Source organism: Necator americanus, chromosome III (genome assembly GCF_031761385.1).
Source record: "Necator americanus strain Aroian chromosome III, whole genome shotgun sequence".
In the NCBI taxonomy this organism is placed as follows: Eukaryota; Metazoa; Nematoda; class Chromadorea; order Rhabditida; family Ancylostomatidae; genus Necator; species Necator americanus.
The window spans coordinates 28,040,530-28,054,821 of NC_087373.1; the positions used below are offsets into that span (position 1 = coordinate 28,040,530).

The 14,292-nt window shown below is 39.6% G+C and overlaps 2 protein-coding genes across 4 annotated transcripts; one reads left to right on the top strand and one right to left on the bottom strand.

The window, feature by feature from the left end:
- Positions 1–3,249: 3,249 nt before the first annotated feature.
- On the bottom strand, positions 3,250–6,859 carry RB195_011170 (uncharacterized protein; the record flags this gene model as incomplete). Of its 2 annotated transcripts, XM_064192480.1 has the most annotated exons (6): positions 3,250–3,285; positions 3,351–3,400; positions 3,471–3,490; positions 6,407–6,507; positions 6,574–6,675; positions 6,740–6,859. In XM_064192480.1, 6 exons carry the CDS (start codon positions 6,857–6,859, stop codon positions 3,250–3,252), a joined length of 429 nt encoding a protein of 142 aa, XP_064050063.1. The 2 variants fall into 2 exon arrangements, with proteins under 2 accessions (XP_064050063.1, XP_013298789.1); XM_013443335.2 differs by lacking the exons at positions 3,250–3,285; positions 6,740–6,859 and having other exon boundaries at positions 3,364–3,490; positions 6,574–6,633.
- A 44-nt stretch (positions 6,860–6,903) lies between these two features.
- RB195_011171 (uncharacterized protein) lies at positions 6,904–14,121 on the top strand (the record flags this gene model as incomplete). 2 transcript variants are annotated; one of them, XM_064192482.1, is made up of 10 exons in its annotated part: positions 6,904–6,949; positions 7,503–7,642; positions 10,666–10,752; positions 10,811–10,942; positions 11,007–11,087; positions 11,167–11,302; positions 11,487–11,620; positions 13,552–13,651; positions 13,829–13,923; positions 13,990–14,121. In XM_064192482.1, 10 exons carry the CDS (start codon positions 6,904–6,906, stop codon positions 14,119–14,121), a joined length of 1,083 nt encoding a protein of 360 aa, XP_064050064.1. The 2 variants fall into 2 exon arrangements, with proteins under 2 accessions (XP_064050064.1, XP_064050065.1); XM_064192481.1 differs by lacking the exon at positions 6,904–6,949 and having other exon boundaries at positions 7,508–7,642.
- Positions 14,122–14,292: the final 171 nt, after the last annotated feature.

Genomic DNA, 14,292 nt, shown 5'->3' on the forward strand with positions numbered 1-14,292 from the left:
GTGGGTTTATAAAGGATAAAGGATAAAGTGTCTGGTGTTAATCAATCCGCTTGTGATGCGCCCCCACGTTCACTTCAATTCAGAATCGTTTGATTTTTACGAACGTGTAACTGGCCTATAGAATAATTTGCGGGGGCTAGCCGATGTGTCAAGTCAATGTTTTTATTCTCATAGACGAGTCTGGTACCAATTTATCGACCCCGGAGGAATGAAAGGCCTGGTGAGCACTAGGGCGGATTCGAACCTCCGATCGATCGTGCAGGAAGCGGAACCTCTAACCGTTACACTACACTCGCCTAAGGTTTATAAAAGGAAAGAAAGAAAAATCTTCCGACCCATGAGTAACTGGGACGACAACACCAAGGAAAGACTGGGTCGGCCTTCACAATGGAAAAAGGATTAGGATGATAATATGTACATGCAGTGTACACTTACGTGGAAAGCAGCTACTTGAGGTCTGATGAGAGCCAAGAAAATCAAGTAGACTTCATTGATTGATTGATTGACTGATTGAGGCAACATAACATCGTTCAATCAACACAGCCTTTCCTAGGAACATACAGTAATACAGGAGCTGGTGGACTCGGTGTCCTGGTCAACGCGAGTGTGGCAATGGATATCGTGGAATCACTGGCGAGTGAAAAGAAACGTCTACAATTGAAAAGATGAGGATCAGCGTCAGCTTTGACAATCTTTGTCGCTTACTGTCGCTCCAACATCAAGCAACAAAGAAGAAACTTTACATTTCGACCCAGGCAGGTTTCAGCTCAAAAATTCGCTCTAGACGAACGGCCGAAAGACTTTATATTATGATCTATAGCTTACACTCGAACCAATAAGAGATAGTTTTCTGCGACGACTAGGACATACACGAAAGCTTTTAATTCAAAAAGGCCTTGTTTCTACGCTGGGAGTCAGGGTGCCGTAATGAAACAAACCACATCGTAGTTAGGGAATATGTTGCATACAGACGGTACAGACTTAGTATATTGCACCAATGTTCTATGCAAATGGGACTATTGCCTCTTTTGAGGAAGGTTTTCTTTCTCTTGGAGAGGAGAGAAAGCCGTAAAGTTTACACAACCAGGTCCCCGGTCCATTATTAACTGGGAACCTTTTGCTTCGTTAGCCAGCGGTATTTCTTCACGACCGTACGAGGAAACCAATGAGCTTTATTTCACCAATAGACACCTGACATCCGGAGATCCTCGAGCAGATACGTGAGATTAGAGGTCCGAACCGTAAGAAATCAGGATCTCCCCATTTAGAGCAAAGTGGTAAAGTAAGATCGAGAGAGAAGAGCAGCAGCGTTGGGTCAGGGAAACATTTGAGAGCTGATGGTCACGTCACTCCCATAGGTCCTACAGAAGTTTGATTATTTCGTATCGATTTGATCCTACCGGCACCTCCTTACACGGCTGAATAATAATAAAGAAAAGTAAATAAATAAATAAATAATAATAAATAATAAAATATCACACAATCTGCTTGCTGTCTGTCATCTACAAGTTCTCGTACGAGTACGAGTGGTTCTAAGAAGAAAGTGTGGTGCTTCCATAGATTGAAGAAAACCTTCGACTCATTCGAGACGGAAGCAGTCGTGAGAGTCTCAGAGTCTCATGAGGTTCTTACTTGATTTGATAGATACCTTGCGATTTATGTCGTGACCTCACATCTAGAATTTCTCCATTACACCACATTATCACATGAAGAAATTACTCCAACAGGGTGATACATTATCCCCTTGAAATATTCAGCGCCATTCTTGAGAACGTAATGCAAGGACTGGAATGGAATAACACAGAAGTGAAATCTGATGACCGGCAGTTGCACCAACAGTGTTTCGCTGATGATATCATTCTTCTAACACCATAAATGAGTCAGATGGAAAAAGGCCGAAACGTGCCAAAGATCGTTTTTCAGTTGAACTGCAAAATACAACATTCATATGAAACAGATAGCCTGATGATGCACCACTTGCGCGTAACGGAACGAACGTATTCTAAACCCCCAGCTATGCACATCTATAAAGAGGTATGATACACGAATTAACTTCAGAATTAAGCATGCATAACATGATGTGGGGGTTTAACAGCATCGGAAATGTATTGAAGACCGAGAACTCACAGTCTCGTGTTCATCTCTTTAGTACCTTCGTTTTTCATACTTCCGGCTTCATTAACCTGGATCCTTCACAAACAGAAAGAAAGTGCAGCATCATTTGATGTCACGTAGGAAAGGTGGGCCTAAAGAAATCCCATCTAACGCAAGTGAAAAAGAGCGATCGAAGTCCTATCCAGTGCCAGAAATTGAAGGCGAAAGACGCTCTCACTTGCCGAGGAAAGTAAAATAAAGAGATACGTGATGCGTACAAACGGCAGCCTCTGAACAAAAGCTGCGAGGTACTGATTTCTACGAGATAGAAGGCGTACAACAAGAGGTTGAACTCCCCAGAATGCCCCACATAGATGCTGCTCGTGACCTTCGCGACATTAGAAGCCCATGAGCAAGTCACAGTGTATTAGAAACGAGGCAAAAATAAATTGAGGTGTTTCTTTATAATAGCGGGCTTATTGTAAATATGTGAATTATTGGCGTCCACTTGAGTAAATACAAGAACAAACAGACGTATGGTGCTAGTAATATAGCTTCACCTAGTTGTTCTTGAACATCCTTTTTCCACTTTAGAAATATCCTATAATTTTTGCAATGTCACTTACCCTTTGTGGTACAAAAAGTTTCTCTCTGCGACTATCATAACGAGTAAGAAAACCATCTATCTTGTTCGTTGAACATGTGGAAGGGACCGAAAAACAACTTTATCTAAGCACTGAAGTGAAAGGTAAAACATGCAGATGCTGAAATGAGTAAATGAAAGGTGAGAGTAGGCATAAGTACACAATGTATCAAATATAGGTTAGGAATGGAATACGTAGTTCCTATTTACAGATTGGCAGTGGGTCGCTGCTGGATTACTGCAAATTGAGGAACGCAACAATAGGAGAAGGATGCATAGTGAGCTGTTGCGAGTCCACAAAACCGTTACAAATTGCAAGTGAAAGCATGCTGTTCACATTATCTTTTCGTGATAATATGGAGCGATTTTACACAACTATACTGCTACAGACGGATGATGATGTGAAAGCGAAAAAAGAAAAGCTTTTTTGGATGGGAAGGGATACACATCTAAGAGATGTTTCTCTCTGGAACGCGAAGCTGTTCCCTGTTGCGAGAAGTAGACAGGAATCGCTACTTGAAACACTTGAAGTAATGGAAGGAACGGAGCTAAATAGTCGAAGAATTTCTATATCCGAGGCCGTAGCTAGGAGCGATATAGAGGATATGGTTACCTTCAGAAAAGCTTCAAGAGTCAGCTTCTTTCCTCCGCTTATCCATGATCCTTTGATGCAGTGATCGCGGTCGAGTTGATGCCATGCTTGTTATAGGGCTGTCGTTGTCAACCTCACAACCTCCACTCGTTTTTGGAGTGCTTTAATAAATGTTGGTTTGATTCTAGTTTCCAACTAAGGATTTTTCCTTTCTTGTTTCAAGTTTCCAGATTGTAGATTTGACTTTACAAAATCGTTCGAAGACTTGATTGAATAAACTCCTCGTATGAAATATTGTGGGAACCCGACACATCTCCATGTTTTAAAAAATCGCAGGGAACAGCGAGAGATGCAGAAGTTTAGTAAACTCATGCCAGACTTGTAACAGATCTACCAAATGAATGCAATATAAATTTAAAAAAATAGTCCCTAAGTTTACGACGCGCAGTCTTAGTTCCATCGAGAAGGTTGATGATATCAATAAAGCACTTATTTTAAAACCATCAGAAAAGTCTGCAGACTGTGTGACTCCACTAGAAAGCCATGAAAGGTTTGAGTTTCTTATTTCACTGCTACCACAGAGACCCACGCTGTCAATTAGTACGGCTGACAAATTTTACTTCGTGGTTATACAAACTGGAGCTACATTTGCAGCGTCTACTTTCAAACCCCCAATTGTGTTATCAGTTAGAGAAAAAATACTTGGTACTTTTAATTTCTTTTCAATATTGAGTTAATTTTTGGCAGTTATCCTACACTATCTCCGAGAAAAATTCTATCGTAGTTGAAAAATTAGATAAATTAGTGTAACAGCGAATCAGCACCAACAAATAGCACCAGAAAATAAAAACCGAGTGAGATGTCAAAAAGATTGGACCAAGAAGCATAGTAACAAATGCCAACTCTGACTAACATAAACAAGAAAGGAGGCAGCGTATCGACCATCAAGAGACGATTATGAAATATCTAACACTAATGGTATCTTAATGATGATTCACTTGAAGCCATTTTTCGGTATATTAACTACAAGAGTTGTAAGATATAGATATTGCTAATCATGGTTAGTCTCCTGGACCCCTACCCATGAACATAAGTGCGATAGGGAGAAGCAGGACCCTCCTCAGGTGAAGGGAGTCTAGTCCATGTGGTGCAGATCAAGTGATGAGGGTCTCCTTCCCAACCGTTCAAACGTGAAAGGGGTCCTTTTGCCAACCGTCTAAAAGTAAAGGGAACTTTCGCCCACAGTCCAAAGGTGAAGGATGTCGGAGCACCGATTCTTACTAGGGAGTCTAGTCTATCGCAATGCCAATGAACTTCTACTTGGTACACTCAGTTCGATTACAATTGTTCCACTTTTTAAACGATCACTATTTCAACGAAAACGTTATAATGTTGTTATTAAAACATCTTAATTATGTACGACTCCGATGTGAAAGCCAATGTGGAGAACAACTTTTGAATTAAGCAAATCCACACCCAACGCAGACTAGCAAATATGTGCACGCGCTGATCATTGAGTTTTCGCAAGCGAGTGCGTGAACCGAAAAATCACTTCCGTTCCGAAACGTATACGGATAAATTCAAGAATTGAAGCAGGTAATTGAAAGTAAATAGTTCCAAATGATTAAAAAAATTCAGGACTAAAAACAAGAGACGAGAAGGTCTCTGCTGCGTTGCAAAAAATCCCCAAAACTCTTCGGACAAGCCTCCAAAGTGAGGCATTGAGTAGGTGTGGTAAAGGCGCCCTGATAGTTTTTTAATGTATAATAAAACTAAGATGGAACTGGATAGAATGGCTCTATGTGACCGGAAGAGATAGTATTAGAACTCCTTTCCGATTTTTCTCTAGGATTTGACAACGCCGGAAGACAACAGGGAAATGCCAACCATCACACATACATGAGTTCACGCGGGCGTGTATAATATTCCTTCGATGATGTTGTTCAAAGGGAAGAAGCGATACATTACAAATAGAGGTTGTAGTTCCAGCATTACACCGCTGACACTGAGTTCAGAGTCACCGCGGCAAGGACGAGGCTAGTAAGTTGAGATCTGAGAATCATGCTGAGATCTTTGAAGCTTCTTTTCGGGGTAATTCAGGTGTAGAAAACGAATATAACACTAAACACTATAACATATCCTGAAATTTGAATTTGAACGCGGTTTCCTGAAACAAATTACGAAAGAATTCCAATTTCATTCATTCAGTAACGCTTTTTGGGCGACTCTCGGTTCGATTCTAAACATTTTCGAAAATTGTTCGAATTTTTTTATAAGTGTCACATAATCCAAACCCTTGAAGTTTTTCTATTTGAGAAAACTTATGTCAGTTACTAGAAGCAGCTTTGGCTGACTACGAGTGTTTTACAAAACCACTGACCGGTTTAACATATATACTGAATGGATACCGTAATTCGCTCTCAGCACGTGAAGTAACCCCAGAATTAATCCCGGTCGCCTCGAAAATTAAAGAAGAAATTGAAAAAGCAGAGAGTTACCTGTGAGACTTCTTTTTTTGAAAAGAATGTCTAGTATAACTTTGTTCGATTTGGAAAGGAATTTTGTCAACATTTTGCTGCTACTTGGGGTGGTCTTCACGAACGTAACATCCTTCTTGGGGAGAAGATAAGTTTTTGTAGTAATAGGTACACTTCTAAGTTCTGGGTTTGATACCAAAGGAAATCTTAAAGTCTTACCAGTATTACTCAATCAAAATAACCAGAAATATTGCCTATATAAAACATTAGTCGACCATAAACTTAACATCATAATAACAAGCTGATTGATTTGATCATTGATCCTTTACACATCCAATATCCTCATATCCTACTAACCAATGTTTCCAACTCCTAGTTTGCTCTTACACTGCTTTATAGTATATGAACTAGAGTTATTGTTAAGTTATTGTCGCACGAAACGAAACTAAGTGATCTCTGCATTTTGATAAAATTCTTAATCTCTGCCCTCCATATAGATTCGTCATCGGATGTAAACATTGAAGTTCAGGTTTCAGTCCCAAAAATAAATCGTCAGCAACAGTCAGAAGATAGATAAAAACCTCAGCTTAGAGAGCTTACCTAGTGATCTCAATAGGGGTTCTGTTTATATCAGCAGTTGGAGATCGTGGATCGATGGTGAGTACTCGTTTGCCGCTGGTTGGTGTACCAGAAAACAAATCCTGAAGAAACAGAATGACACCGAGTAATGCCTCTTGTCAACGCACTTCCTCCCAACAAAAACAAACCGCTGAATTCTCCTCAGAAACAATGGAGTAGTCCAATTTCGAAGATATCCATTGGCCCATTAGCTGACTGTGGATCTTAGGAGAAGGTCTCCTTTTAGACCACTATACTGTCGAGTTAAGAAGCTATACAGTCAAATGCTGTAATAAACGGTGAAAAAACCACTACCTTCAAACAACCACGGCGCGCACACCGCGAAAATGATTTTGAAGTGTTTTCAAATTTAAATTTCGCGCCCAATTCAGTATGTGCGGTGGAACGTCGTCGGATTTTTTTGCTCGTGAACATCGACGGTGAGTCCGGTTTGTGACGTCGCTGATCTGCGTAAGTTGATGACTCGGAATGTGCTGTGTTCGCTGTTTGTCACAAAGAATGATGGCAAGTATTTCGCAGAATCACTATCGATTGATTGCTGGATAATGGTCGTCCACAACATGTCACTACTTGCTCCTAGTATTTCAGTAGCAAGGAGCGCAAGATTATTTTCACATTCTTTTTTTCCTTGCACACTTTAGGATCAACTCTTACTTCATTTATTCTGCAGGGCATCTTGCTCATGCTGAGATTTCCATGACTTTCCTCTGCGAACTTACACATCTAGTCTTCGAAGGGAATCTTCCAGGCTCAGTCTTCGTGACCCTCGCTCTTTAATTTGATTTCCCTTGAAGCAAACGCTATTGTCGTAAATATCGTCTTAATGCTGTGACTAACGCAGTGGAATCATTGCACGGGTTTGGCAATAGGTGGTTTCCATCGATTTGCACGGCGTCGTTGTCTTTCTGAGGTTCTTTTTTTTTCGCCATTTTGGCCTGCATTTCTTTCCGCGTGAAAACGATTGACTTGAACATTTTATTCCTTCTCACATACCTCTCGGATTCCCTAAGGTATCCTCTATTATCGATCGCAGACCAATTATGAAATTATTTTTCAGCCGAGATGCCGAAGCGTGTGGTCTCCTTTGCCGACGACATAGCTTCTGGATCTGGAACCAGCAAACGGATAGCATTATCGAATGACGATGGTGATGAGTTTGATCTGCCGGAAGGTGATGAAAGGAGACCAGACCAACAAGTAATGTTTTGTTTCGTTCCGCCTTATATTACGATTTAGTATTATTTTTTTATTCCTTCTCCTTATTCTCATGATGATAAAGCAACAGTGAGTCTTTGCCATCTTGTGTTATACATCCAAAGTAGGATACCACAGTCTTACTAGGACTAGGATACCACAGTGGTATACCGTTTCAGATGTATGAATCTTATTTTACTGGATCTTACTGGGACCCTTCATGTTTCAGCTAGTTTTCCGGCTTCATAGAATCTCTCATATTTTATTAATATGGTCCATGTTGCTGTCAACAAAATAGGGATTTTTTAAACAACTCATTGGGGTTTTCATGATGCTATCTTGGAATCGGGAATCGGTGTCATGTGCAATAGATAACGGGGAAGCTCCATGGAAACATTGAGAAGAGTAACACTGAGTTTACAGCGATGAACAACGACCTTACTCTCCACTATGTGGCAACTTACTCGACTTTGGCTCCTTAAATGTCCGCAGCTCTGAGTAGATATTTTTTTGTCCAATCAGTTCATATGGATATTCGTGCCTCTCGTTTTGGATTTCAACCTAGTGAGCATCACGTTGTAAACAAGAATCTTGCTTCATCACAAAGCTGTCTTTTCTCTCCTCTTGCTTTCTTGTTGTGGTATCTACGAGATTCAGTCCATTTTATCATTTTCATCTTCAAACCTAAGTGTCGCTTAGTTGATTGACTATTTAGTTGGTCTTAAAAAGGCCATTAACGCAGGTTTCTTAGCTTTCAATAAAACCTTGTCTATTTGCTAGACAATTAAGGTCAACATATAACATCAAGGTTGTAGTGATCATTAGTTGCCTAAATGTATCAACACACTTCTGTCTTTTGTCTTAAGTTTTTTTCTTCTTGAGTTAAAAGTACTATGAGCAACACAATTCATCATAAGTGGCACTTCGCTCTTGTGGTGATTCCATTCACTATCTGGAACTCGTCCTTGTTCTTCATCCTTTTCGTTCTGCCTCTTACGGTTGCTCTTTTGTTAAACTCTTGCTAGGTTTTCGTTCATTCAAGGTTCTCCTTTAATAATAGGATAACCTATATGCCTACATACACATATACCTGGATACACCAGCGAAATCTTAACCTCTAAAAATCTTCAAATTTCACGTTTTGTTAGTTACCATGTGGCTTCAAAAAACCTACACTGAAATAACCTCATCAATTTTTCCCTCTCGGGAGACTATGTAGTTGGTGCCTTACACAATTTATGTCCGACTTTAGACCAATTAATTTCTTTATAGCCACCATTGCCTGCTATTTTTTATTCGAATTGTTCCGCGCACGGTGTATGAATCATTCTCCTGTACTGACTAACGATCCTGTTCCACTTAGTTGCTTGTTTTGCCTTAGTTTTTTTTTCACGTATCGTCTCTTACTTAATGAAGGAAATAGCAAACACACCTTTTATTCATTTATCGAAATCTCTTATTTCCCTTATTTTTTTGTCAATTATATTGCTGCATTCGAGCATCTATTTTCGAAACTACATATCGTAGTTGTGGAGTTGTTTTGTTTTCCGTCTATTTTACTTATCGTGTCGGTGGATAACTGCTTTCATATTGAAGTAGAGGCTTTATTTCTCGCCGCTTTTCAAGTTTGATGTATGAAACATATAAAGCCACCCATTTCAAAAGCATGCCTTAGTTTTCTTTTCAATTTTTTATATTAATGATTCTTGATATTGTCAAATTACAGAGTTCATTCTTGATTAAGTGTCGACGTTTGCAAATGAGTTGCAAATGCAATGACCAACAGTTATACTTTTTTCGTCCTTAATTCAAGATTTCACTTTCAATATCTGGTCACCGTTGTGTCTGCTATCGTGGTCAAGCAACTTTTGGCCCTTATAATTGGGACAAAATGGTATTTACACATGCATCACGAAAAAACATATTACGAAATAGAAAACATTTCGTCACAGTTGTAGGTAAAATAAAACAGTTTGACGGTGAAGTGCTCGAAGTTTATTGGAGTGGGTTGCTTTCCAAACTTCTTGCAAACTCAATAATGCTTTTCGGGATGGAATAGTTGCTTTAAATGCATCACCCCACGAATCTGAGGTGGCACGGATTTCAGGTGAAATATTCGTATACGGGATAGTAGATTATGGAGAGGGGGTGATTCCGTCCATTTCTTCCTAATTGCCGTAAAAAAATGGCCCGGAATGCGCTCTAATCGAACTTCCTGTAGAAAATAGCGCGCCGGAACGCCCGAAGCCGTATCTTCCGAGCCGTTTTTTACGGCAATTAAGAAGAAATGGACGGAATCACCCCCTCTCCATAATCTACTATCCTGTATACGAATACTCCACCTGAAATCCGTACCACCAGATTCGTGGGCTTTGAATTATGTCATTTGAGTCCGATCCTAGCCGAAGTTTCCTTTTAGTAGATTTTAATTCAACATCCAGTTTCGAACTGCTCTTATTGACGATCGTACGACTGTAACATTCACCCACTCCTATTTGCATCGAATTGAAAGCATCATCACAATGAAATTTTTCCTTTATAAGGCCATGTCGCAGGAGACCATAACCTTAATAAGATGTCAACCGATTTCTGCTTCGCACAATCACTCTATAGCTGTAGAAGTCAAACCCACTTTCATTTTTTGCCCAATATTGTCACTTCTTACGCTAGTTTGGAGAGTTTTGCGGCCTCAAGCTCTTAGAATCCTTCGAAAATGCAGTTATTGACCTTAGTTTTCATCGAACTTTTGTTTTCTTTTTTTTTTTAGCCTTTCTGTAAGTAATGCATCTTCGATTTTTGTGGATGAGATGGACTATTCTTTTCCATTCTTGCTTGTCCTTGTTCTTGTTCATCATTCATGCGATCATTCATGCGCCTATCGTAAAGTGAAGGTTCAAATGAATGTTCGTGGTCACATATCCGTTTGTACGTTGAGATGGAATTCTTTCCATCTACTCATACAATCAAACTGTCGAAAAAGTAAATGTGGAATATGGTTGTATCAGAGTGATTCAATTTGGTTTCAGGAAAATGAAGAAGAAGTGAAAAAGAAACATACCTTGGATAGCGATGAAGAAGAGGAAGATGATCACAAAAAGCTGGATATGAGAAAGGTTTGTTCTCTCCATTATCTCTCTCAAAATTTTTCTTTATTGCAACATTGTGGTTAAGGTAGAGGGCCAAGAAGATTCAACACTTGATTTCGACGGATCTACTAAAATCACTGCATTCAACATGAAGGAGGATCTAGAAGACGGTCATTTTGATGAAACTGGGAACTTTATTTTCGATAAGAAAGAGAAGGTCAGGTTTCGCTATTTTTCTAGAATCTAAAATGTTATTTTACTTCAGTTTCTTTTTGTTCAAGGAAATCAAAGACGCCTGGTTGGATGATATTGATTGGTCCACTGTGAAGGAGAAAGCTGGAGATCAGTGGGAACAAACAAATGTATCGTTTTCTCTGTATTAGTTTTCTCCACGTCTTTTGCTCTGCTCCTGCTTTTTACCGTTCTTTTCCGTGTTTTAAGGACGCGGACGATGATGGTGTTGCTCCTCCAACGTTAAATGATATTCGTCGAAAAGAGATCTTCACATCTCTAGTTTCGCTTATGAAACCGAACCACACTGTGGCTAAAACTCTCACCGATTTGAAAAAAGCTAAAGGCTCGTTACAGCACTTATTTGTTTTGATTCCACACGGTTGATAACCCCCTTTGCGTGTATTATTGGCTTCTCAAATGTTTTCTTTCGAAAGGGTTTTTCACCTTCTTTTTTTCAGTGCGTACATTTGTTTCAATTGAGCTATGGAAACCGCAGAGTATCTCCGAAATCCTGCAATTATTTTCAGGACTTTCTGCTGCAGAGGAGCGTAAGCTGCGATGGAAGGCTAAAAAAGAAGGCAAGACTATTAACGAAACAGACTCACAAAAAGACACAAGTATTATCAGTGGATTAGCAGACGAGCTTATCTCTGCCGGCCACGTAAGTTCGACATTTTTTTGTTTTGTTCCTTTGTTCCTGTTTTTTTTTAACTTGTCACCTTTTCTTCCTGAAAATTAAAATTTCTGGATATTCTGGTAAAGGGACGGAAATTCATGAGTTTTCAGTCCGGATTCATCTGCGTAGTACCTTTGTAGTTCTCATCAATTCGCCGATACTACTTTTTCCAGCTGAGAATAAAACAAAGTGCAAAGCTAGTGAGAGCTCCACAATGTGGTGTAACATTCGGTTTTGCGATAAATAACACAAGTATTTATCCAAAACATTTAGCGCTGTTGCATCTTGGTGCGAAAACCAATCATAATCTCTTCCATCAAATCTCATCCTCACGTCTGTTGCCAGTTGGATGCTTTTTTTGTTTTGAATTGAAGTCCCCTAGGCGTACAATATCGAACAACGCTAACTGTCCGAACAAGAAGCTATGCAGAGTAATATCATCAGTGTGATGTGATTTAATTTTTATGGTGGCGGTTCTGTCGGCTGAAAGCCCTTAGAAAAAGCTTTCGTATTTTCTTCTACTGTTTCGCTGCTATTAAATCGGAATTAAATTTAAAAAAATAAATTGAATCAATTAAAATAAAAATTAATTGTATTAAATTATTAATCCGGCTCGTTTTGCTTCAGTTTTTCAGTATTGGCGCGAGGCGCTGCTTTCAGCTTCGGGGTGCGAGGCGTTCGCGATTTCCAACTTTTTCAGGAATGTGTAAAAATCTGTAAAAAAGAATAGTGGAAAAACCTCAGCACAACATCACATTTTGAATGAATAAACTTCAGATGCTTGCTGAAACTGGAAGTTTGTTCGGTGTATCGTCCAGTGTTCCTTTGAAGAGTTCAATTATCACTGAAGCTACTTCAATAACAGCTATTTTTCATAGATTGTGGCAAGCTTTGATTGATGCGAAAATATGTGGGACAATTTTTAGTGGATGTGAGCCTTCAGCAGGAATCGGATCTTGTTAGATAGCATAGATGCGATAGCCGATGCTCCGACCCCCTTCAGTTCTGGTCGGTTGGCGGAGATACTTTCTTCACTTTTGGACTGTTGATCAAAGGATCCTCACCACCTGAGCTGGACCACATGAGCTAGTCCCCCTTCCCCTGAGGAGGTTCCAGCTTCTCTCTATCGCACCATTGTTAGAAAGGATACCTTTCAATCGCTTGATGTCGATAAAATGGTACTAGACTTGTCCAAAAGAACAAAGAAATATTTGATACAGAGGTGGCTTTCAGCCATTTTATATGTCGCAAATGTTTATGTTCATAAAACTCCTGGTTGCGACTTGAAGGTGTTGGCTCGTCTCAAAGGGGTTAATCAACGTCAAGTGTTTTATCTTTTATCCTTACCTGTTTTAAAAAATGTGCACGGATTTCCAGAACAACTGTTTTATTCATTTCAAGGAAGCGCTCTGAAAGAATATAGGTTGTTATTCGCCAACTGTGTGTTACACACGCTCCTAGCTGTTTTACCACCTGTGCAAATTACTGCAGTCATTTGCACTAGAAATTAGACTTGGGACGAAAATCGAACCTACCATGACGTTTCGCGCTACAACCTAACATTTTGTAATATTTTGAAGTAACGTTCAAAATCAATTCTTCTTAGGTGAATCATTGTTGCCCTAAAAATCTTTCCGTTCTTATTGTTCCACCGCTTGAGAAAAGTGTGCTTGGAAGTTAGCTAGCAGTTGATTCGGAAGATTTATTCTCTTAATTAATCTTAATCTCTTATCTTATTGTGACTTTTTTTTTTGTTCTAACGAAGCAACATTTCTTGTGAGAAGTTAGGTTTTCCGCAACAGTTGGGTGAAGGCGGTATCTAGTGATTTGTTTTTGAGAGAACTATTACCTTTTATTATCAAAGGCTTTAGATTGAAAAGGAAGTCAATTCGATTTCACATAATTGCGAATTATAGATGGACGTCTACGAGTGGACGCGAGAAAAATTTGAATTCTTGTTAAAGAAACTGGAAGGCTCAGCTGTGGACTCCCTCGATATGTTTTCAGATGAGCCAGGTGTCTACTTTTGATATTCTTTGCTCTATTGCACCCTTTTCTCTTTAGCAGGATTTCCAAGACTTTTAAATTTGCAGTAGTTTTGAGAATTCAGTGGTCTCTGTGTATGAGTGACATTATACTACACAGTTTCTGCTAACCAACCATCACGCGTCAAGTAGAAGATAGTCGTTTCAGCGAGTAACTCCTCTGCACCTACTGAATCAGAATCAATTTTGGACGAGGAAGAACAGAAATGGGAGTATAAGGACTCACAAACAAGCGAAATTCAGGTTCGCGCTCATTTTACGCAACATCTATCTCCAAGCACACATCAGCGGAAAAATTCTTCCCTTAAGGGACCATTTTCATCGTCTGAAATGGCAAGACGCCAGCAGAATGGAAAGCTATCAAGTAGTGGTCTTGCGAGGAAATGCGGCGCAGCTTCATTTAATCCCGTAGCTCGTATCGACTTCGATCTATATTGTTAACTGGTTACGCGTTATTCATTGTTTGTATCTTTTTATATGCAACGACTTCACTGTTTTGACCTTTTATACACATAGTTGTTTTTGATTTTTATTCCGTGTCGAGATCTCTTCATGACAACAAGCTCTTGTAATGAAATACTGTCGCCCTTTTGTGAGTAGTGGTGGTACAAC